The sequence below is a fragment of the Eleginops maclovinus genome, chromosome 2 (genome assembly GCF_036324505.1).
Source record: "Eleginops maclovinus isolate JMC-PN-2008 ecotype Puerto Natales chromosome 2, JC_Emac_rtc_rv5, whole genome shotgun sequence".
Taxonomy (NCBI): domain Eukaryota; kingdom Metazoa; phylum Chordata; class Actinopteri; order Perciformes; family Eleginopidae; genus Eleginops; species Eleginops maclovinus.
The window spans coordinates 24,132,597-24,159,046 of NC_086350.1; the positions used below are offsets into that span (position 1 = coordinate 24,132,597).

Consider the following 26,450-nt stretch of genomic DNA (forward strand, 5'->3'; position numbering starts at 1 on the left):
GCGCGGAGACAAATATTACTTAATTGGAAATCAAATATCCCACCCACTGCAGCACAATGGCTGAAAGATGTAATGCTATTTTTACATTTGGAGAAGATTAAATTTGCACTGAGAGGCTCAGACAAATTTCGGTCTTGTCTGGGAACCTCTTTTGTCATACTTTAGTAATCTTCGAGAACTCCCCGGCACACTGACTGACCAAGTTATAAGTAGTCAGTAATGGAATCTGTTTTGTTTTGTGTGTTTTAAAAAAGAAAAAAAGAGTGAAAAATCTAATGTAACCTTGCTGATATGTCATTGTCACTACTCTTGATTTTTCAATAAAAAGATTTGAAAAAAACAAGAAAACATTATAGTTGCTTTTGTAACATCTGTTATCGAAACATGACCACCCAGTTTCAAATTTGTCCGGTAAAATAAATTACTTCTGGACACTTGAGCGGCAAGAAAAAATCCTAGCGGAAACCCTGGGCCTGGGTTAACCAACTCACAACCTTCCCATTGGTAGACGGCCAGACTATCTAACAGCCAACCCGTCGTGTTGCCCGTCTTGGTGGAAGCGCTACGGTTGGCATGGTGAACCTCTTTGTATTGCTATAAAGCGTTGGAATCGAAAAAATGTAACCATTTTGACTTTGACTTTGGTCACTAATGACCTTTTAAACTTCAACCAATGACAGCTGTATGTCATGTAGCCAGAAGCAACAAACGCAAGGCAAGGCCAGTTTATTTATATAGCACCTTTCAACACAAGGCAATTCAAAGTGCTTAAGAGCAGTAAAAAAATAGTGCAGCATAAACACATTATAAAAGGCATTTAAAAACAGTCATTTAAGAGTAAAGATAATGAAATAAACACAACAGGTATAAAATACATGAATAAAAGTTACAGTGCAATGTTCGATCAGAACAGTTCAATTAAAAGCAGCGGCAAAAAGAAAAGTCCTCAGCCTGGATTTAAAAGTACTAAGAGTTGCAACGGCCCTGCAGGGTTCTGGGAGTCTGTTCCAGATATTTGGAGCACAATAACTGAACGCTGCTTCTCCTTGTTTAGTTCTAACTCTGGGGACAGAAAGCTGACCCGTCCTAGAAGACCTGAGGGTTCTGGATGGTTCATAATGTAGCAGGAGATCACAAATGTATTTTGGGCCTAAACCATTCAATGCTTTATAAACCAGCAGCAGAACTTTGAAATCAATTCTTTGACAGACAGGAAGCCAGTGCAAAGACTTCAGAACTGGAGTGATATGATCCACTGTCTCAGTGTTAGTGAGGACTTGAGCCGCAGCGTTCTGAATCAGCTGCAGCTTTCTAATGGATTTCTTACTGAGACCTGTAGAGACGCCGTTACAGTAGTCCAGTCTAAAAGCATGGACAAGTTTTTCTAGATCCTGCTGTGACATCAGTCCTTTAATCCTAGATATGTTCTTCAGGTGACAGTAGGTGGACTTAGTAACTGTTTTAATGTGACTGTTGAAGTTCAGGTCAGAGTCCATGACTACACCTAGGTTTCTGGCGTTATCTGTTGTTTTGAACATTGCTGACTGAAGCTCAGTGCTGACTTTTTGTCGTTCTCCCTTGGCTCCAAAAACAAGTACCTCAGTTTTGTCTTTGTTTGATTGGAGAAAGTTCTGACTCATCCAGTCATTGATTTGACTGGATAAGCAGGGGCGTTACATAGAAAAAAAACTGCTACTGCCTTCATAGCAAGGCTCTGTACCCTACTCCCCAGTAAGCAAAGATCAGTTTTACTACCATGAGAAGGCAGGTTACGTTTTTTGTGAAAGGAGTCTTTTAAAGTAACAAATCCACAATAATTATTACCATCTCTGCAGTTTGTCTTGACTCTACAGACATTTTTAGTGTCTTTCAGCTTGAGTCTTGGTTTGAAGGTGCTAGGTAAAATCTTATAAACCTCTAAGCACTACTTGCCGAGGGCCAACCAGCAGACAGACAACATTAGTGACTAGCTAATGAACATTCAGGAAAATTAAGGAGCTATAGAGCCATATGCTTTTCTAAAGATGTTGGTAGCAAATAAAAGCTCTCTGCCTTCTAGAATGAAAATAGCTTTCCAACACAAACATAAATAACTTTATAAGTTGATAATGAGTCTCATTGTTTTTCGCAACATACTCCACTGCCTCCAGATGGCCAAGTGAAACGTCAAATGAATGTCAATGATTATAGCTTTAAAAGCAATCTGTCTGACACTATGTTAATAATGACGGCCGGGAGTAAATGTTTAAGCACACTTACTACGTGCTTAATAAAATGCAAAAATAATTGCAGTTCAGACTAATTCAGGACTACTTGGAAGTACCTGGTCGAGGTGGAGTTGTTACAAAGATTAAAATACCTTTGTATAGGTTTAAGCACCTGAAACAGTCATCTGAAAGTGCGATTATATAAAGTTAATTAAGTTAAACAAAAGTAGGCTTTCGCTGTCAGATCCCAGAGGCACGCCACATCACTAGCGTCTTTTAATTCCCTTCCTAAAACCTGCTTTTAAGGGATAGAGTTTATGAATATTTAATACTCTGAATACACAATCTAATATGCTTGGTTATACAATCCCTCCCTGGCCTTTTTATTTATGTTTTACTTTATTTTATCCTCTGGTGTTTTTAATATTCCTCTGTTCTTTGTTTTTTCTCTATTATATTGATGTAATATTTCAGTTTTTCATATTTGTAACATTATTAGAAAAAGGGCTATACAAATAAAGTTGAGAAGATTATTAGATTAGATACACCCTAGCTCCATTGTTAGATATATAAAGTATGACTTCTTTACAACCATAGGGAAATAAAGCAAAGTTGTTAGAACTTGTTTCCTCCTATCTCTATTACTGTCTGCATTCTCTGAGGTGCAGTGATCTGTAATTGACACATTTTCTAAATAATCTCTCGAACGATGCAAAGGTTGAACATCTATTGAGGAACTATTTTTAAATAAAGACAGTAAATGTAGTTTAAATATTTTTTACAGAGAACTAACAGTAAAACGATGCAAAAATCTGATTTTTCGATGACCATTAGTCTCATTTGAAACGATCACTAAATTTCCTTAAAAACTCAACGACAGTTTTTCAGAATAATTCACTTTTCTTTCAATTTCATGCCCAAGCAGTCCACCCATGTTGCAGGGTCTATTGCTGCGTTTAGTCTGTGTGAGATTTATAGGAGCAATATAAGCGATAACTCCTACTTAATGTCTCCAGTCCCTCCTCTGTCTCCACACTCAGTGGCGTCCAGCTCACTTTCATGTCCCGCCTTTATGAATCTCAGAGACTCTCTGAAGGCCCTGCTGCTGCCACGCAAAGACTGCTTGTAGAAAAATATATAACTGGTACATATGTCAAGCATGTATTACAATTACACAAAGAATACTTTTTGTTTCATAATTTCCAAAGTACAAATCTGCAAACTTGTAGGCAATCCAACAGTGAAACTGGAATCCAATTGTGAATAAGAAATTGCAATTATAATAATATTCAATATGAATAGTCCATATTAATGTCTGTCTGATGCCAAGAGACTTCTAGACTACTTTTCACTGTGGGATTTAAATACTTTTCTGACTGATAACATTTTCATTTCGTCTTGTTTTTTCTTATGTACTAATGCAGACTATTTTTACAAGCTTAGCTTGTTATGAAAAAAACCAAACATGTTATATTACTTGATTGTGCAGCTCAGGGTCCATGTTTTAATAGCATTTTTACAAAAAAGGCCCAGTCAAGCCAAATATAGGGGGAAAAAAGGGCTTAGACTTCTTAAATGATATCTTATTCAGATAATCTCTAGATAAATGACTAAGTAAATTACTCCAGGTAATATGTTTTTTCTCTGTGTAAATTATTGTTATTATTATTAGTCTAGCACTTATTAAGGTAAGGTGACTGTACGCCAGCCTCTCCACCACCCTCAGCTTCTTCAAATCCTTTTCCTTCTTGCTGGACCACACTGCAGGGAGCTAAGCCACGTGGCAAAACCAAGAACTGTGCCGTGATTCTTTTTGTTATATCCCAAAGTCCTTTTAAAACATACAACTGTCCTATAGTGTGTCGGTTAATAATGAGGGTTAAGGAACAAAAGAGAACACTTCAAAAGACGGTGGATATGTTAGTTGGTGCTGTTTTCCAAAGGAGAGTTAACTCGCACTACTAACGGGTTATGTAGGTTCCACATTTTCTGATGAATATTTCTTGGCAAAAATAGAAATTATGTTTTCATGAGCTTTGGGTGCTCAGGACACACTCTTTTTCAGTTTTGGGTCCAAGGTTTAAAAAGGAGAAAAGAAATAAAAAGCACCTAGATTTATTTTGGGCAAATGGATTGAATTACTTAGTTTTTTTGTTATGTTTGGTATTTTTTTTAAAGGGCTTAAAAACTGTTTTCAGGTCGTTCAACAATTTATGACAGAGAAAAACATTTTTGTTAGAAAAATGTAGGTGCACACTTACAGAACTCTTCAAAGGGAATATAGGAGTGCTGGGAGTGTATGCAACTCTATTGCAACTTATAGTAAAAGCGTTGCAAGGCCCTATTGTTCCTCTGACACTTTTTATTCTCTTTTCGCTATCTCCAAACTCCATTAGAGTGGCATCACACATAGTCTCATAGCTTTATATGTGCAATAACAGAAATGCATTTCATTTTTACTGATGTTCTTAATTCTTTTGGGAAAACAGCTTCCTTGAGAAAATGTCATTTCCAGCTCATATGTACAACTTTGGCCTGCTCGCTGTCTACGGATCTATAATTCTGCTCCCGGCTGTAATTTCACCTCTTTCTTACTCCGTGTCCGTGGGCATGATTGCTCTGTTACATTTCATACAGCAGCAGTGTGATTGTGCCACGAGGAAAAGAATACATTGTGTTTCTGTGAAAAGATGTGTACTCTAGGAAACATCAGGGAACCCATTACCTTCCCTTGTTGCCACGGATTATATGGATCAGATATTGAAAAAATCTCCGTATTATCCATCTAATGCACTTTTTGCACCCCTATTACTGCCCAACTCATCATTTCTCTTTTTTCTCTTCCTTCCCCTCAACCACTTCCTCTCTCTACGTCTCTCCAGGGCCAGTATTGTTCAGAAGAAAGTCATTTATTTCCAGGATGAAGGCTCTCTCACTATCCGACTGTGTGAGAAAGGTAATGACCGCTGCCCATCATCTCTTCTTCCTCGTTGGCTGCTTATCTTTTCATCTTTGACCGCCCATTATGGTTCCATTATCCCCTTGTTTTATCCGTAGATGTTCCCTAAATTTCAGAAAAAAAACAGCTCCTAGTCTTTATGAAAGACATTTATGAAACATTGTTTTATGTTAAAACAAATATGAGGCCATTGGAAAAAAACTGAAGACAACGGATAATGGATCTCATGGGAGTCTATTTGGATTTTAAATATTCCTCTGTAGTTCACCACAGAGCAGCGCTGCAGCTTTTATGTTACCTGTGATGTCCAGATTCGGAAAGCTGTCCGCTCGGAAATTAAACACTTGTGAGACGGACCATTTCAGCTCTGATGCACACATTTATTGTACGATAAAAACCAAATCCCAGACAAAATGTTTTATAAACTTTATCTCAGGGGAATCCTACTTTAATAAAATATTCCTCTCCTTGCAGAAATCTAATTTTCCGGGCTATTATGCAAGCCAATCAAGCCTCTCCGTTTCAATTTGATGTCAAGTGAGGCGCCTCCAATGTTTGACTCATCCTGCTATAACTTAAGTGTGGATTTTTCAAATATAATTTGGGGACTCATAAATATTCAAGCACTCTCCTTGACCTATCTTTCAAAAACATCGGCCCAGGCCAATTTTTGAATATTTATGAGACCACGTCAAGGCTAATGTGTTATTCAAATAGAAGTTTATTCAGAGGAGGTAATTTGATGACATTCTCCCTGGGTCCAAATTGAAGTCATTTATCAGGTAATGTATGCAGGTATGCATTAGTGTCAAAGCTTGCTCTGGCTGGTCTTTGTTTGTCTGTCAGCCGCTGAACTGTGTTTACTGTCATTAATTTGACTTGTGCAACTTGTCTGCTGTTTATATAAGTGTTGTCACATCTTGTCTCCCTGTAGAGCGTGTGTTCGGTGAAGCCACAGAAACTCCTGCTATAGAGTGCTGCGCCTGTGGAACAGCCAAGTACAGACTGACCTTCTTCGGCAACTGGTCGGAGAAAGTACATCCCAAAGACTACCCAAGTGAGTTCAAGAACCACAAAAACGCCAATCCATTATAGTAAGATGGGTTTTGTTAGAAAAATACCCAAAACATTTGGCAAAAAAGAGACACCTATTTTGTGTCTTGTTGTGAGTAAGACCTAGAGTTAGGGCTACAGTCAGCAACTCGTTAGCTTAAATATAAATATTCATATAAAATGGAAACCGGGAAAAAGCTAGCTGAGCACTCATTATTTCTAACTGATTATCTCATTTCTTTAATCCGCACAATAAGCAAAGGGAAGAAACTTGTTGTTAAACGAGAGGTTATGTGCTTTAAGCTCTGCCTCCAATCTGCACCGTCACGGCCGCCACTTGGCTCAATCTAATGAACGAAGAGGGAAAATATCTATGGATTCGGCTTTAATCACATTTTATAAGTTTTAGGACATATTCATTCAAATAAATGGCTATTCAAGCTTTTAAATTGGGTAGTTAATTTCAAAAAAAAAAAAAAAAAATCTGCTGATTTAATGATGTCTTTTTCCCAAAGTAAGTAGAAAAAAGTATACACGCAAGTTGTATAACCAATGTTTTGCATCTAGGAAAATTTGCTTCAACGGCCAGCTTAATTCCTTGGGTCTTTGGCCAGACGCAGTGACATCTGACAACAGTTTTTCATCTCTCTCAGAAAACACATATTAAAGAACCTCCCGGCACGCAGCTGTCTGCTTATTCAATCAGCTGGTATTCGCTTCACTCCCTTTTGAGTAAAAAAAACCCCAAATGTCTTCCAGGACGAGCCAACCACTGGTCGGCTCTGATTGGTGCGTCTCACTCAAAAAGCTACGTGCTGTGGGAGTATGGAGGCTACGCCAGCGAGGGCGTCCGTCAGGTCGCTGAGTTCGGCTCCCCCATCAAGATGGAAGAGCAGATTCGACAGAAGGTAGGTTATCAGATGGAGCCTCTGCAGGCTCTCTGTGACTTCATTTTTGATGCAACAGCAGTATTTCTATGTCTTTCCACCTGTTTTCTGACCTCCATGTGCTAGTGGTAAAAATGGAATTTTCAGAAAGGCTCCAACCATTATGAGTGCATGCAGGATGTAGATATAGTATCGTCATTATATGTGCTCATACCAACCTGCCATGTGTCAGGGCCTATTATAACATACTGAGAGGTTAATGACAGGCTGAGGCAATAAGAATCCAACACACACAGCAACCAATGAATGCAATACAGTGAAATTCTCATTTCCACTTCAGCAAAGCATTTACATAGCAACACAGGACGTCTTCATACTCTCACCGTCTCCTTATCTTTCTTATTAAATCATCAGCAGACTTCTTCTGAGTTAACTATGCCTTTAGGGGGATCCAATATTTTTGGAAGGCATCCACACCTTGACAGGACAGGCTGTTGGCTGAGTATGTCTTTGCGTAGAAAAATGGAACATACCTCTGACAGGAAAGCATGGAAGGATACAGCTACGTATATACCTAAAGTGACAAATTGTTTACTGTGAGACAACAGATATATTGCTATACAATTTACAGATTGAGTCTTAGCTAGCCCTTTACAAATACAATATTAACACTCAGTTTTAACTCTGTGTAATACTGTTTTCTGGCAAACACTCATAATAGACTAAATACACTACTTGCCCAACAACCCCACCTCCATATTTTCACAAATTAGCTTCATCATTAGTCAAATAAACAAACTATAATTTGTAAAATACTAAGCATGTTATCAATTCTGACAGCCGACACACTATAACTGTGAACTGAAAGTTTCTCACATATCACACTGGAAGAGTAAGGAACGTTGACTCTGGCAGCGATTTGGTGAACAAGCGAAAAAAGTGACATTTTTAGGGATTCATACCAATCCTAAAACGTTCTGCAAATTGAAAGTGTTGTCTCCAGATGGTTCTGCCTTCATTTGACACACTTTTACTGTAGGTTCACGACCATAGTGAGGCTGCCAAAACGGTGTTGTACTTTTCCAATTTAATCACTCAAAGTTTATTAACTGGTGGAAATATTTTTAAGTTTGTAATGACATGAGAAGGTCTCACATTTCACTCAATAGGAACTCCAAATGTTAATTGACACTTGATATGTGGTCAGGATCTGTCAATCAAACATCCAAACATGTGATAAATAAGCTGCTTGCTGTACTGAACTATTGCTGTAAATGTAATTAATGTAATTATGGTTTAATTGACCTGTATAAGGCCTTTGGAGGGAGTCTTATTTGGAGTGAATAGGACTGATTTCTGGCAATACTCCACAATGCCTAATTTCTCAGGTATTTCATTTTCCTAAAGCATTCGTTTTCTGTTCTCATAATGAATCAGTCAATTAGCAAACAAAATGGATATATTTTGCCCAATATAAAAAAAATACACATTTGTCTCAGGGGGCTTTAAAACGAGTACAGCATACAACACCCTCTGTCCTTAGCTCCTCTCATCGTGCAAGGAAAAACATCCGAAGAGACCCAACAGTTAACGGGGGGAAAATGGAAGAAACCCCTGGGAAAATATAGCATTTATGGGACAGGACTACATAGAGATAGACAGAAAGGGAAGTATGTGAAGTGAGGTGAAAGGTGAAAGGGAAAACTCTCTTGATACTGAAGATCTGAGCCTATATAGCAGCATAACTAGGGGCTGGTTCCAAGCACGCCCTATTTATAAGCTTTATCAAAAGAAAAGTCTTAAATCTGCTCTTGAATGTAAAGAGGTAGTCTGCCTCCCAAACACAAACTAAAGAAACTGTCAGAAGCTCCTTTTGTGTGGAACCAGTTCCCGTTTTTATAATTTTCTATTCACAAAATGTAAGTATCATGGAATACAAATCACATATAATGTTTTTTTCCCTTATTGACCAACTCTAATCTACAGCATATGCTTCATGAATGTTTCTCTTGTGTTCTGAGGCCAACAGTATATAGCTGTCTCTGTGTGTCCCCACGCTGTGTGTCCTCTCTTTTTCTCCAGCCTCTGAAAGGTGTGTCCTAGCCGTTTGCAAGGGAACAATGCTGTGTTCTTAGTGGGCTGTCAGTTTGGTGTGTGCCTGTCAGTTTAGGTTTGGGCTGCTGTGTGGAGACATTAGAGGCTGACGGACAGCCCTAACTCCTCTCTTGGCTGGCTCTGTCTGTCTCTGGGGCTAACTACCCTGACACAATGGAAACTTCAGCCTGATACACAGCAGAATGACATGGCTTGATTGTGTACTTTAAACTGGAATGTTAGCTATTGAGCTCTGAAATGAAACAGCTCGATTGCACACTTCACACTGGAATGTAAGCTATTGAGATGTTGGGCTTTCTAACAGGGGGTTTTCGAACCTTTTTTATATCCTTGAATCCTTTTTAACACAAGAAAATTGAAACTGGTAATATACTAGGTTGCCATAGTGTTTTCCATTTAAGGAGCAGCGTTGACCCCAAATACAAGAATACAAGAAACCTAAATCTTCTATACTGAATTTTAAAAGATTTTGAATAATAAAACAATATACATATTAACAATGCCTCAGCTTCTTTAGGGTGGCCGAGTCTATAATATACTGTAGGTCCAGAATCTGTCGGATCTCCTGCCGAAATGCAGGAAAAGAGCATTTGACGATGAGTGACAACCAGCTTCTCTATTCTCACTAAGAAAAACATCATATTTAATAGTTCTATTTGATACGTACAAAATCCAAAATGTCAAAAACATTTATCTTCTGTTTTTGGGCCTATGTGTTGCAGTATGACAGCCTGTGGCAGTTTACATGATCAGAAGATTATTTCAAAACATGATTCATAGGTGACGATTATTCAAAAAATGTGGTCTCATAAGGGAACCATCCAAATATCAGAGAATTACTGAATGACTGTATTTTCCTTCAAATATTTCTGTGTCTTCATCCAAACCTTAACCCTTAACTTTAAGTTATATTATTCATGGTTTTAGACAAAAACTAAAGCACGCACATTGACATCTTATTAATTTTCTGGGCCGTCTATGTTCAGACTGGCTGAGCACGGAGTGGTTGCTGTAAAGGTGGGAAGCCGACATGGGCCAGTAATCCCTGTCTTAGCCGAGAATCCCAACCATCCAGAGGAGCAATCAGCTGTGGTGATGTGTGGACAAAGCCTTAAGACCCACCTCTCCAGCACCAACTAACACAAGCCTGATCCTGCACAAGTCAAGCAGACAGACGGGCTGGAAATACAAGGCCTGAAAGTTCTCACTGTCATGATGTGAATATGCCAAACATCACCATCAGAGAGCTGATGTCATTTTGTTGAAGAAGTCATGAGGCAGCATTTATTACCCAATGAATTACTCCTAGGTATTGTCTGTTAGCAAATATTGAGACGCTGAATAGCTGTTGACACAAAAGCCTGCTTTATCTTGTGGTGTTGAATTGGTTCTGTGTGCATCACTGTGCAAAATGTTGGCCTAAACCTATCACTTTGTTTGTTTAACTTGGCCATCATGCAGTCCGTCAAATCCTCCTTGCATGTTAGCACAAAGGCCCGCTGGACAGGGCCAGACATGCACGAGCTTGTCGAAAATATGCAATAAAGTTCCTTTTGAAAGGCTTCAGGCACATATCAGTTCATTCCACAGCAGGCACAGCACACCGGCTGAGCTGTGACTGCTTTATGAAAACAGATCTCCCTAAATGCTGACACCATTGACTTAGCAGCATTCAGCAACAAGCTTCAACATGCCAAGATCCTAAAATGCTTTTGTAAGTTCACTGAAGCTGTCAGAAGAAGGTGTGGATCCATTTTAGACAAATAGAGGTGCATTGTGTCCACACTTGTACTAGCTAACCTTGTTTGTATTTGAATGGTTTAATCTCACCTTAACATTAGTTAAAATACATGTGGTATTTGTTCATTAGCATAACTGAAGGCCCAAAATTGTGAGCAAGAAGAACTGAGCAAAAAAACTCTGGTAGCGACTGTTTGAGAATCAGTGAATATTGCAATGGCAAAATGTTATTTTTTTACATGTTTTATTAATGTACCAATAAAATAAATTAAATAGAACATGAGCTTCAGAGGTGCTGGTAAATCAACATAGCTTGGCTAGCTGCTGCTCCTTTAGCCTTTATGCTAGACTAAGATAACATAGCTACTGGCTCTTGCTGTCCATATTAAGCATAACTCTATCAATCTTTTCTTCAAACTCTCAGCTGAAAAATGTAAACATATTCTCCAAAAATTCCCACAGGATTTTGAGATACTATTTGGTGGATTATTGACATTTTGTGGTGTTCTAGGAGGCATGCTACTCTGGAGGATTATTTTATTAGTTAAACGCACTAATCTGACTTTAAATCCATGTGAGATCTATGAAGATCTTTGTTTACTTCTTGTAAGCAATTTATTCTGTATAATGTTATGTCCTCTATACAATTTGGGTTACCCACTGCCCCTGCACCCTGAGAAGTGTAAAAATATTTCAGGTGGATAATTACACTGTATGAGGCAATTTAGAGTACAGCTGGCCCTTCAGTCTAGGTAATTAGTAATGACCTTAGTTCAGTTTGGAACAGGTTCATACTCAAAACTCATTCAAACTTTTATTATTCAGAGACTGCTCCACAGAGTCGTCAATGCAATCCTTTTCTTCTGGGGTTTATCTTAAGACTTGCTGCTCCATTGAGGCGAGCCAGGCCAACATGTCATTTTCCATGTCGATCAAACCACGTTTTCCATGGGGTGGGCGGTGTTTTGGTTATTATGCGCTTTACCATCTGTGATGGATCCCCGGACATGCAGAACGCACTGTTCCCCAGACCCCACCTCTTCATTGCTGCACTGTTGCGTGCAACACAGGTTCTCAAGCAGTTGGGGGTCATACACTACTTTAGGGGCAGGTCTTGGCCAGGGAATTGCACTCCTCTAAGATTGCTGGACTCACATCAGTTGTGAACTGGAGCTTAAATCATCCAGAGTACAACTCTATTGTGCTAAGAGATTAAACATAAGGGTGTGTGATATTAGTTGCAGCTAATGTAGTTTTTTTTCTTTTTTTTTTCTTAATGCTGATTACAGAAGCTGATTGGGGTACGAGCAACTCTATCAATCTCACATCCCCAGACTTATTATTGTAAAACAAATAGATCACTTGAGACAATATATCAGATATACCCCTGCTTTTTCAAAACAATATCATGCTTCAGTGGTGAGAGGTGAAATACTCAATACAAGACTCCTTGATATAAGAAAGCTCTTGAAAGCAAATTTCTTCTAAACCCTTTGTTTGTGCCATTTAAAAACAAATCAGTTTACACTTACTGGGCATCAAGCAGGAACTTGTTCACCTGCTGTTCACCAAAAGAAGCTTTCTTGAGATGTGAGGAATAACTCTTAAGTCTTCTCATCTTGGAATATAGCAAGCGAACACAATACTCCTAGCCTTTATGAAGTCATGGAAAGTTGCCTGAGCTACGAAGTGTCAGTAGGTTAAGAAGGGAGATACTTTTTTTCCCTTTGGCCAGAATAACTAAAAAGTCGTTTTCTAATGTCACCGCTCATACTTGAGAAACAAAATTACACGGCACATCTCATTACTGATTGTTTGGAAATGTCACACGCAGCTGAGAGTGCATAACGATCACAAGAGCGTAGGTTGTAAAATCTGAAGAGCTGCTGACCAAGGAGTAAATCCCCAGACCTTTTAATGTCACAGAACAAAAAAAGATGTGTAGCTCCCTAATTATTAGTACCTGTGAAATGCCACATGCTCTCAGCCAGGTGTGATCACGCAGTCAGTGAAATGTCAAGCGCTGCTGACCAGCAAGCCGTTTGTTTCAACTGTAATGGGGAGAAATGTAATCACAGGCCCAGGCAATTTAATTTTAATGAAGTAGATGCAATTCTCTGCCTCGATAGTGATTTCTGCATCCAAGATCTCTCGGTCTACTGCTGCTGCCTTGCTCCACGGTGCACTTTTGCTCACCTTTGAAAGGATTTGTCAGTTGGGTTCCATATGTGCTTCAGTGTACTGTCATGGCCACAGCTGTTGTGAAAAGCCATTGGATGTGCCAATCCTTTTGTGTAGAAGCTTAGCATGTTTTAAAAAAACGGCTCAGCTTTTAGCACTGTAGGGAGCAGTGAGTAGCTCACCTTTTCCTCTTAAAACGGGGAGGCAAAGGTGACAGGAAAATAGAGACAGGTGGACACACAAGTAAAAATGTTCCCTTGAAATGTTGCCCAGAGCCATTTGCCTGACCATAGTGTATATTGCCCTGAGCTGGTACCCATCAAGCCTCTCAGGGGAAAAGCTGTAGCTGTTTTTTCCTCTGCACAAAGCGATTCATTTTTCCATTATAAAGTCTCAGCTTGACAAAAAGTTTGACTGGTAGAATGGGAAATGTGACTCAGTGACCTTCACTGCACACGGGTCATGGCAGGAAGTACATTTGCTGCTTTCTATTTTGGTGTGAGCCTGCTTCTCTTATTCAACCTTCTTTTCCACGGTGAACGTTATTTTCTACTTGTTTGTCTAGGTTTATACCCCCAATTGATAGCTTCCTTTTCCTTAAGTAGGAGTAACGCTTTTTGGATCTTGCTTCTTTGGTGTCGTTTCTCCATGAGTAGTTTCTTTCTCTTTCCTCCTTTCTTTCACTCTTCTCCTCTTCTTTATTACTTGTTTAGTTCAAGCCTTCCTATACTCATTTAATTTTCTCCCTTTTACACCACCGTCCACTTCAATGAATTAAAGCAATACATCTGCAACTTTCCTTCCAAGATCCTTTAGCGTTGGCCAACTTTGGATGCAGATTGAGCTAACTTCAGCCGATGTTAGCCGGCATTACTTTAACCAACTTAAACGGATGTAAGCTAACCGTAGACCATGTTAGCTGACCTTACCTACAACTTTAGTTGACGTTAGCTGACCATACTTGCTACTTTAGCTAACTTTAGCCGACGTAAGCCAACTTACCATGCAACTTTAGCCGGTGTTTGGCGACCTTAGTTGCAACTCAAGTGAACTGAGCCAACATTATTTGCAACTTCAGGCAACTTTAGCGGTTGTGAGCCAACATTATTTGCAACTTTAACTAACTTATGCGACCGTAGCCCATTCTGAATGCTCACTTTAGCCAAGGCAACTTGCAACATTCTTCCACTCCTCTCTCCAACCCATCCAATTCCCTTTTTTTCTACATGTTACATGTTTTTAAATCCCTGCTTTTTCTCCAAACCCCTCACTGACCTACTGACTGACATCATGTCAGAAATTCCTGAAATGTCTTCTTTTGCTTTCGTTCTTGTGGGTGTCAGTGGTTTCTCTTCTCTTGACAATTGTTCTTCCTCTCCTAATCTCCCTTTCTTTTCTCTTTCCTCTCATTGCATTTTTATTCTTTTTTGAAAGCCCTTATTTCAGACAGTGTGTCAGCGAGGGGTGGATGTTTAGAAGGAATGAGAGAAAGCAGGCTGAAAGAAAAGGAGCAGGAGTGCTATCCTTCACATCTTTCTACTCAAAATACTTCACAGGAAATTGCTGCAGATGTGCCACAGATAGACAGAAAGGAGAACAGGTGAACACACTCAGACACAAACCACTCCCTACATCTTTATTGCTTCTTTTAGAGGTCCGGATCGCACCACTGAATAGAGAAAGAAAACACAAGGCGCTCTGAGAGGCTCCAAAGTCTCCCTTCCATTCCTTTCACATGGCAGACACCTGTCAGATTAGAAGCAAAGGAAGTAATACTAAGTGATTTACCTCCTTTTTCACTTAGTCTATCTCTGTGTGCATGTTCTCAAACTGTCGAGGCTCTCTGAGATGTTTTGTCAAACCGTCACAGTTTGTACACTCTACCAAGATCAGTTTTTTTGTGCCGCTGCTCCAAATGCCTCAGCGGGGAAATGTTCTCTGCGTCGGTTTGGTATTTAGCCAGCATCACAGCTCGGCGAACGTGCAGCGAAGAAGAGCAGCCATCTCCAGACTCTGCAACTATCTTTCCGTCTCTATTGGCTTCCACAGTCCCGCAGAAATCCCTTACATTTCCTCCTGCTGTTCCATAACATGTTTATAGTTTTCCTCTTTTTATTTGACTATAAGGTATAAACATTAAGATAAAAAACAAAACATATACTGTATATATATTAAAAACAATTTATGTTTAGTTCATCTTTTGACAGGATTAGGGTTAGGGTCATTTGATTTCTAGTCTCATTTTCTCAAAGCATTCTATAGACACAGCTGTCGGCATGTTTGTTATTTAGTGTTAGTGAGGGTCCAGAGAAGAATGGTTGTAATTCGCTCCTTGGGTATGCCTGGTTAGTTGGCCTCTAGTAAATCATTGTGTGTTAAGCATCAAAGAACAATAGAAATCAAAGGTAAAATGTATTCTTCCTACATAATTATCTATTTTTTCAAGACTAGTAGCATCACTTAAAAGCACTGGCAGATTAATAATGTTATTTAAATGCAACATGCACCTTATTTGTGCAACAGTTCAAGCAGCTAAATGGATTTCTTCAGGGCAGAGGATACTGTGGGATCAACCAACAGCATACAGTACGTATTACCAAAAATACATGCACTGCTCATTATGAATTTGCAGTAAAACATTGAATATGTCAAGCCTTCATATTCCAAATATTTTTTTTGTTCTGCATCAGCCATCGGATTGCTACTCCCTCACTGTGAATGGGACCCAGGTTCCACTCAACAGAAACATGCCTGTTTGCTACCTTGGCTCCAAAATAAAAGTCTGTTATGTACGTATCACTTGGAATGGATTTGGCTTTAAGTGAAGATAAAGCAGTAGCATCTTAGACTTATAGATAGGAAATGTACCTTCAGGATTCTTGCTTTTGAGTTTGTTTCTTCATAGTTGAATCTACTTATTGTAAGTTGCTTTGGATAAAAGTGCCAGCTAAATGAAATATTATGTAATGAGTATGCGTCACCTGTGGCACATAACTTTGTCCCTTTAAGAAACACAAGATGATAGACAGCTTCTCGAGCCTTCATAAATAATAACCGATGCCTACAGCGTTTTTTCTTGTTGAAAAACATGGGGAATAATTACATTTTTGTTGCGTCCTTGTTATTCATCATGGAACGACTCCCATCTTGACATCTATTGGTTTGATAAGATGAATTCATGCTGCTAGCCTTACACAAACCTGACGCCTCGCACTCCTCTCTGCCTCAAGGCATCTCATTTTAATCAGATACATATCATCTTCGCTAAAAAACAAGTGGAATGTATTACCCTTTCAACTCCAATTCTGCTGTTTCATAGAAGATGAGACTTTTTATTTATATAGTTCACATGTTATTTTTGCATATTTGCATTTGCTATCATAGCCATACAGTCCCTCCTTCATTGGGCTTCGGAGTGTTCTGACAGTGTTTGTCAAGCTAATGTTACAGCGGGTTGCAATGAAGGGTGCTGTCAGCCACACTATATTTGGACTTAACTTCACTTGTCTCCGAGAGCGAGAGGTGGGTAGAAAATGAGAGACAGCTCGGCTCGCCACTGGCTTTGTGTGTGCGTGCGTCAGAGTGTGTCTTTTGCCTCTGTGTGTATCTTCGTGATTTGTGCGCACGTGGGAGTATTATTATGTAGCGCTATCTTGAGTTCGGGCTGTGAAAGAGTGAGAGGTAGTTAAGTCAGGGAGCAGCTGATGACTATGGGACGTGCATACACACACGCACAGATGCACACATCGCGCTCACACAGTCGCTCCTGGGGGATTTTTGGAAAGCTTTTGGCGGCTGACAGACGGGCATCTCGCAACTAACCCTAATTGGCTGAAAGTTTCAGGATGGAGACAAGTGAATGAAGAAGCGGAGGATGACGACAGTGACAGCCAAGATACACCCTGTGTAGTTTGAAAGTTTATTTTATTTTATTAAGGCTGTGCACCTACCTTTCTTGTACCAATTAATGATTACATCTCTGATCATGTATGACCTTCTGCCACACGAGTATCCCATTTGAGAGGCAGCAGGATTGCATATGCAGTTAATAGAAAGAATGAAGTGGACGGGAGGACAAAATTGTTCCGGTCTAGGTAGCATAAATTGAGGTGAGGACATGTCTGTGCAAGAGTAGAATGTCTCAAGTTGACTGAAAAAATGTGCACTTATTTTAACGTGGTTTGAATAACAGATCAGTCCATGTTTATTTCATGGTGAGTTTTAAAATAAGACAGTTCACTTGGTTTTTACAGTTATTATAGACCATACGTATTCATAAAATCACCCCATCAATGCTGTTTATCTCAAGTTTATATCAAATTAAAGATCTTAACTGATCTGTAGGGCTGCAACTAATGATTATTTTAGTAGTATTTTTTCGATTAGCCGATAAGCCAACGATTAGCTCTCCTCCTCCTCCTCCCCCCTCTTAGTAACTAAATTAAAAGAATGACTACAGCACCAGTTGGATAAGAAACTTAAGCTTCACAGCTTACTCTGATGTATTTTAATACATTCATGTATTTTAATACACATAAAAAGTATTTGGCCCAAACAAATAGTCAAAGTGACATTCATTTTATGTTAATCATACTGATGGCTTATTACAGTGCATAACAGTAAGCATGTCTACATGTTCAGGGTCAAGACAAGCTCTTTTCTTGGAGACTATGTTCCCTGCTGCAGAGAAGAGGCGCTCAGATGGTGTGGAAGTAGCAGGAATGCATAAGAATGACTTGGCTAAAATTGCCAGTGTTGGGTACTTGGCCTCGTTGAGCTTCCACCAGGACAACGGACACTGTTTCTTTGAGATTGGTGGCTCAGCAAAGTACATCAGCACCTGTCATGAGACATAAGATGAAAATTAGCATGGTGGATGAATCTGATATGTTGCATTTGATGTTAATCAATAAAACAAGAAGAAAAACTTACTTCATTAGTGACTAGTTGCTCATGTGATTCCTGCTGATCAGCATCATCATTACTATCTGAATCACATCCGAGGAGTGAATCGAGGACTGACCCACACTTTTGTGTTTCATTAGCCGAGGATGTTGCATACACATCATCTGATGGTGTGGACTCCCCTCTGCTATGCTGGTTCCTCTCAGAGGCACTCTGTAGGGCTAGAGCTTGTAGTTTATTCTGCATGCTGAACTTTTCCTCTGGTGTCAGGAATTTCAGTTTTCCAAAATCTTGGGTCTAGTGCAGCTGCAATGATGTGTTTGCTTGGACTATCATCTGTGACATTGACCACTTTAGAGCAGCTTTCGGTCATCTCCAATGAGGCAACAGTCTGAAAAGCCTGTACTGGCGCTGCATCATAGGCAACGCTGGTGGACTTCAATAGCCCTTTGTACAGAGGAGGCAAGGTAGAGATTGTCACATACAGTGGGGCAAAAAAGTATTTAGTCAGCCACCAATTGTGCAAGTTCTCCCATTTAAAAAGATGAGAGAGGCCTGTAATTTTTATCATAGGTATACCTCAACTATGAGAGACAGAATGAGAAAATAAAATCCAGGAAATCACATTGTAGGATTTTTAATGAATTAATTGGTAAATTCCTCGGTAAAATAAGTATTTGGTCACCTACAAACAAGCAAGATTTCTGGCTCTCACAGACCTGTAACTTCTTCTTTAAGAGGCTCCTCTGTCCTCCACTCGTTACCTGTATTAATGGCACCTTTTTGAACTCGTTATCAGTATAAAAGACACCTGTCCACAACCTCAAACAGTCATACTCCAAACTCCACTATGGCCAAGACCAAAGAGCTGTCAAAGGAGACCAGAGACAAAATTGTAGACCTGCACCAGGCTGGGAAAACTGAATCTGCAATAGGTAAGCAGCTTGGTGTGAAAAAATCAACTGTGGGAGCAATTATTAGAAAATGGAAGACATACAAGACCACTGCTAGTCTCCCTCGATCTGGGGCTCCACGCAAGATCTCACCCCGTGGGGTCAAAATGATCACAAGAACGGTGAGCAAAAATCCCAGAACCACACGGGGGGACCTAGTGAATGACCTGCAGAGAGCTGGGACCAAAGTAACAGAGGCTACCATCAGTAACACACTACGCCGCCAGGGACTTAAATCCTGCAGTTCCAGACGTGTCCCCCTGCTTAAGCCAGTACATGTCCAGGCCCGTCTGAAGTTTGCTAGAGGGCATTTGGATGATCCAGAAGAGGATTGGGAGAATGTCATATGGTCAGATGAAACCAAAATAGAACTTTTTGGTAAAAACTCAACTCGTCGTGTTTGGAGGAGAAAGAATGCAGAGTTGCATCCAAAGAACCCCATACCTACTGTGAAGCATGGGGGTGGAAACATCATGCTTTGGGGCTGTTTTTCTGCAAAGGGACCAGGACGACTGATCCGTGTAAAGGAAAGAATGAATGGGGCCATGTATCGTGAGATTTTGAGTGAAAACCTCCTTCCATCAGCAAGGGCACTGAAGATGAAGCGTGGCTGGGTCTTTCAGCATGACAGTGATCCCAAACACACCGCCAGGGCAACGAAGGAGTGGCTTCGTAAGAAGCATTTCAAGGTCCTGGAGTGGCCTAGCCAGTCTCCAGATCTCAACCCCATAGAAAATCTTTGGAGGGAGTTGAAAGTCTGTGTTGCCCAGCGACAGCCCCAAAACATCACTGCTCTAGAGGAGATCTGCATGGAGGAATGGGCCAAAATACCAGCAACAGTGTGTGGAAACCTTGTGAAGACTTACAGAAAACGTTTGACCTCTGTCATTGCCAACAAAGGGTATATAACAAAGTATTGAGATGAACTTTTGTTATTGACCAAATACTTATTTTCCACAATAATTTGAAAATAAATTCTTTAAAAATCCTACAATGTGATTTCCTGGATTTTTTTTCTCATTTTGTCTCTCATAGTTGAGGTATACCTATGATACAAATTACAGGCCTCTCTCATCTTTTTAAATGGGAGAACTTGCACAATTGGTGGCTGACTAAATACTTTTTTGCCCCACTGTACCTATCTCCGCTCAAGTACACAGTGGCACATTCAAATGCCTCAAGCGCTTTTGCAAGGTCTTCCAAGAGGGTCCACTGATCGGGTTTGAGGTCCAGGTACCTTTTACCTTGCTGCGTTGTTGTTGTTGGATCTGACAGAGTGGCAGTAACTGGCCATCTTTGTTCAAGTAGACGGGTGGTCATGTGATAAGTACTATTCCATCTAGTGGAGATGTCCTGGATAAGACGGTGATCCGGAGTCTCCAGCTGTTTCTGCTTAACCTTTAGTTTGCTTGAAGCCAATTCACTTTTTTTAAAGTGCTCCACAACAGCCCTCGCCGCTCCTAGTGCATTGCTGATCTGTGCTTCAGAGCATGGTTGACCACCAGCTGTAAGGTGTGGCCTGCACAACGGACCGACAGCCACCCATGTCTATCTTGTAAAAGGTTAGCAGCCAGCACCATATTATGGGCATTGTCATGGACAATCCCTACAATCTTGGAAGGAGGGAATTCAAACTTTTCTAAAGCCTCCTCAATCCACTCTGCGATGTTGGCGCCAGTGTGCCGTTCCTCAAGTGGCATTGTTGTCAGGCAGAAGTTTTTGAACACCCAATCATCACTTAGATAATGGCAAGTGATGTCCAGGTATGCTTCTGTGGCAATACTGGTCCAGGCATCGGTAGTCAGGGCGATCTTGCTGCTTGCTGATTTGAGAGCATCTTTAACATGATTGAGAATCGCTTCATACTTTCCCTCCATGAGCTTGGTAAAATGTGTTCTTGAAGGTAACGTGTAGTCAGGATTGAAAGTGTGGATCATTGGCTTGAAACCCTTGCATTCTACCATTGACATTGGCCTCATGCCGTAGACCAGCATGTTTAGAACGCTGTCAGTGAGGAGTCTGGCCATTTGAGGGCATAGTTACCACAAGTTTTGGACTTAAATTAATCAATTTTATTGATTTTATCGGACAAATTAATGATTTATAATTAGTTATGTATACACTTGTTTATCTACGGTATTTATCTATCTTCCTATCTATTTAGCATACGTGCAGTCATGCAGAGCTAGGTAAAGTTAGGTAGGCGAGTTGACCGTGTGAATTTACAATGAGGGAAGAGGGACAGTAAGACTGTAATTCAATGTTCTTATGCAATTGGGTTAACACATTACCTAAAAGTAACTAATTTCACTCTGGACTAGAGGACGCGTTTTCCGAAAGGTAAACCAAAACCGGCTAACTTAGCCTACCCATCCGGAACTTCGGGCGCTAGACGTCCTGGGTGATGGCGTTTAAGATGCTCATGCATTGCCGTTGTACTGCCGTGGTAGGCCAGCTCTGCGTTGCGGACAGTACACTTGAATTGTGTATTAGATTTATTTTCCTTAAAAAATGCCCAGACTTTAGATAATCGCGGTCTCAATTTTACTGCAGTCTGCTCACGCTGATCCGGAGCCTCTGCCATGATTCATCTCTGTTAAACTTCCTCAGTGGTTGGTTTAGGATGCAGATGGTGCAAAGACGAAGCTGCTTCTTCTTTTTTTATTTTATTGGCGGTTGGCAACTCGGTGCATTAGCGCCACCACCTGTTACGGGTGTGGAGCATCCAAAACAATGGGGAAATGAATGGTCCTTTTGCTTCCCCTTGACGTTGTCGACTAGTCGTTGCAGCTTTACTGATCTGTGTAGTTAAAGGTCTCCAATTATGCTCTTTTATGTCATATATTATAGGTCTCAATATATATAAAAAAAACATGTCTCTGTGGAGTTTTGCTCAAAATACCAAACAAATCATGTATATTAGCATGCCTGCTATCCCTCTGTTTCAGCCCCATTTTCGAAAGTCCTGATTCTGTGACTGTCGCTTTAAATTTGAGCTGAGCTGAAGCTGGCCACGCCCCTTTGGAGCTGAAGCTGACTACGCCCCTTTGGAGCGTCATGATCTTTCTGTCTGAAGAGAGAAGCTTCTAACGGAGAAACTCAGCTAAACTCTGCTGTGATTAAACCCCGTATTATGTTCAAACCACATCCAGCATTATTTCTGAAACACTTCTCAGTGTTTACCACTAGAACAGAGACATTATATGTATTATATAAACAACAACTCTAAGTCCCTCCTGCAGACATCTTGCTGAACATACAGACACACAGAGGTGCTGCGGAGGGGATTCAGCCATGAATGTTTAATAAGAACTAAGAATGCAGGTCACGACTGTATATTGCGGATGATAGGTTGATACCACATTTCCGATATGACGTCATATCGGCAGCAAATCTGGATCAGCTCGTTTGTACCCCCGTTTTTAGAGATGTGGGCAAGAAGGAAAAGAGAAAGGGTTGTATTTTCTGATACTTTGTAAGTCTCCTTACACACCGGGGACACATATTTATGTGTAAAAGACAGCAAAAAGTGCATTTTGCATAACAGGGGACCTTTAATACAAACATTCATTACGTTTTTCACCTTTAGCCCATTTGATAGCCGCTTTAGTAGAACCCTAAGGGGTAAACATGCCATTAGCTCCTGTAAAGGTACAAAGCAAGTGTGATTCATGGAGGGAGGTGATGTGAGGTGGTGAGGCTGCCCACTGTGCATTGAAATGTGCGAGGAATTAGAATTGTATAGACAGATGTATAGACCTGGTAATGGATGCTAGTTAGCAGCACAGAAAGAAAGGTCTTGCTCTTTTGGAATTCATTTATACTTTATGTTTAAGAATAGAGAATAAACAGAGTTAGCCATACATTATATCAATTCTAAAGAAATAGAAAAAAACGCACATGGGCAAGACAAAATCATTAAGGTTTTAAGCATTGTTGTCTGCTATGCTTATAAAATAGCAATGCCGCTCTGTTAAATTATGTATCTTTTTTATCCACATCAAAATAGGAAATATGAAATCTTTATATACATATAAATGGTTCTCCTGAAGGGTTGAACTTCAGATTATCCTGTGACCTTACTTGAGATGAATTAGCACAAAATGCAAGTGATTTCATGATCCTCTGAGGATAAAGGCTAGACTTAGTGGGATATTTCCTGTAGCAACCCCATAAGTTTAACGTTTGTGGTTTCAGTGAAAAGGCTCAACAACCATCGGCTTAACTTTAAATCGAAAGCTGTCATCAGGTTGAATCTTAAATCATCCTCTTTGGTTTATAAAAAAATAACAGTCAGATTCAGCCCTACTTTGTGTTAGCATGCTCATGTTAGCATTTTTCTCAAAATGTACCTCAGAACATCTTCACTCGCTACTATGGTTTTCAAACTGATCAAAGCATCTGTTTTACCCTGCAGGTAGAAGGTTCTATTGAAGACTAAGAATTATATTTGAGCAGGGACAAACCCAAATGCAAATTCTTGTAAACACCATAACTCAGGAGACAGCTGAACTCATACAAAGAAGATATCTCTTTCTTTCATGCCTTTTGAGATAAAACAGTTCCATTAGCTAAATGCTGGATAGGCAGTTTATAGACATCAAAACAGAATTGTGTGATGAAATTCTAACGTATTAGTTATCAGTTTTGTCTTACTGTAATATGAAGCTTCCAACAGAATTTCAATCCTACCTGGGACAAATATATTTATTCTTTAGACAGATTGATATATAATCCAATATGATTTTACAGCAGGTTGTCGGCGGGGTTTACAACTCAATAATGTAGTTAGACAGCATGACGAAATCTCCCATAGCGTATCTCATGCCTCTGTCTTTCTTTCATCTAATGTTGAAAGACTTTAACGCTTCACTTTGTAGTAGGACTTCGTTTAAGCTTAACTCTCAGATGCAGTAGGATATTTGGCTTTCACTGCCACTATTGTATCATCTCTCTTTACTTTGGATGGTAATGCTGCCTCTTAATAGCGTTTTCTTCCATAATTCGCCCACATGTATTGCCCTAATACCTTATGTGACACTTCATCTCTCAGTTGAATTATTTTTTACACCATTAGTCATGTTTTTTCTTTTTTGAATACAAGTGATAGATATTTTTTTAAAGGCCACAGAGAAAGTCTTCCTCTGTAGATAATGTGACAGCAGAAACAAAAGGGATAAACCAGTGATGCGTAAGTGATGAATTAGATGAATGGAATTGTGGTTGTAATAACTCTTGCCCAACCTTAAATGTTTAATAAGGTTTTTCAAAAATTCATGGTGCTGAAAGAAAGTGTTGTCCAGAATGGATTGGTTTTACTTGAGGCTAAAGATCCCCTGTCAGCAAATCAATGCGGTAGATTGAGGCTGTAGCAAGACAGTTTGTTAGACTGCCTTGCACCACAGGGCCTGTCTTGTCCTTGTAAATGTCTTACTCTATTTCATTGTGTATGGTCATTTCACTTCTCTGTCTTGATTTTTTTAAGGTAAAGGTGAAAAAAGAATAGTAGAAATAAAAACGATGGCAGAAAATGGATAATGGATTCTCAAAAAGTTGCCATTGTGATGATAAACTGACCACATTTCGACCTGAAAGAAACTTAAAGCATCATTTTTGCTCAAAGACAACTGGGCATAATGTCATAATTTAGATTATAGAATCATCAAGTTTTTCTTACAATTTGGCAAGCTGGATCTAGGTTTTTAAGGCTGGCTCTTCATTCACTTTCCATCATCATATACCCTTTTGTTTTCCTCTAGGTTTTGCCTTCCCAATGCCATATGACACATACATTTCTAGCTTCAACCCATAGTGTCATTAGTATCCCTATGGCTATGAATACTTCTTTGTTAGGTAAGGTTAGGGCTTGGGTACTCTCCTAATGTAATTGTGTATATTTTGTATGTATATTCGTAGGTGAAATTAGTAAGGCCATGACGAACAATCCAAACAGGTGGGAAAACACCAACTTAAGACCTTTCCACAAACTCTAACATTACAAAACTGCTGTTAAGAAATGTTGAGTGCAAGTCTTGTAACGCCATTGTATCTGTTCTTGCCCTGCATATACTCCATCCTTAACATATCACTTCTTCAAAAGCAATGACATTTAAGCAGCAGCTGAGAGCTATGTTGGCCTTCAGGTGGTATAATAATTGCCCAGTCTAGAGCGAAGGCTTCTTCCTCTTTCCTTGGCTGCTGTAAAAACATGCCAGTGCAACATGGCGGACTCCGTGGAAGAAGACCAGCTTTCTTTGTGGGTTTTGCTAACAGAACCTCATAAACAATTTCCCTTTAAGATGTTAATAATTGGATTCTGTGGGAGCTGAGTTTCCTCTCTTTCCTTCTGATCATTTTTCAATTAGTGTACTAAGGATTAGCTTTTGAAAATAGATATTATGATGATCGAGATTAGTGACAAACTTTCTAAAGGAAATTTCAAAGCAGTTTTGAAAGTACATTTATCAGAAGCTGTAGTCCCTATAAAGGTGGACAGGATTCAGTTAAGATCTGGTTATGCAGGGTAAAAGACAAAAGAAGACAAATGTGAAAAACCACAACAACAGTCTTCAATGCTACTGGAATTGAAGAGAAAATAATCAAAACAGAGAAAAATAGTTGGAAGTTGGAACAGTACAATGTGCAAGTACAAGTGCTGTATATGTGCCCACATCATGGGCCGAAATGAAACTGACTCCACCTTTGACTTTCTCTTAACTTTTGACATGCACTTTTTACTGTAAATCTATGGTTAAGAAAAATCTTAATTGTTTTTTATTATTTGAGAGGGTAGACTACTGAACTGTTTACATGTAATTGGACAGACACTGAGATGCTTCAATGTGTTTTTTTTTTTTACCCGTGAAGCTCAAGAAGAATATTCTGCAGTGCTTTGGGCTTCAATTGGAATTAATTCAAGAGCAATTAGAAATTTATCAAATGAGTTCACTGGATGCAAGAGTGAAGAAATAAATAAATCCATACATTACAATACCACCATTTGAGGCTGCTTATAATAACGTGGTTCATGTGATGTAATGCGATAAAGATTTAAGATTCCTAACCTCATATTATGTTAGGCTGTGTGTGTGTGTGTGTGTGTGTGTGTGTGTGTGTGTGTGTGTGTGTGTGTGTGTGTGTGTGTGTGTGTGTGTGTGTGTGTGTGTGTGTGTGCCACCTTCCCATCCTAACTGGGATTTGTTTTGATTATAAGCCCTGGATGAACACTAAGATGCAAGTCCACACCTGTTGTTTGTGTCAGTGATGACTCTTTTGGAGGGGGGGGGGGCGCTGGGGTCAGGATTAACATAGGCCAACCATCTCTTCTCTCATCAATAATCACAATCACATCATGAATCCCCAATTATCTCCCAAGCTGCTTCTCCTTAGGCGGGATCCGAGTCTATCTTCCCGTTTCGAAATAATGAAAAGATCTCCTTGTTTTTCAACT

At 39.7% G+C, this 26,450-nt stretch overlaps 1 protein-coding gene across 1 annotated transcript in view; it reads left to right on the plus strand.

The window, feature by feature from the left end:
• The window catches only part of spon1b (spondin 1b), a 104,508-nt gene that overhangs the window by 37,447 nt on the left and 40,611 nt on the right, over positions 1–26,450 (plus strand). Inside the window, exons 4-6 of the mRNA XM_063906705.1 lie at positions 5,090–5,163; positions 6,101–6,223; positions 6,979–7,127. Of these exons, the coding sequence (XP_063762775.1) occupies positions 5,090–5,163; positions 6,101–6,223; positions 6,979–7,127 (346 nt within the window). The remainder of the gene's footprint in view (positions 1–5,089; positions 5,164–6,100; positions 6,224–6,978; positions 7,128–26,450) is intronic.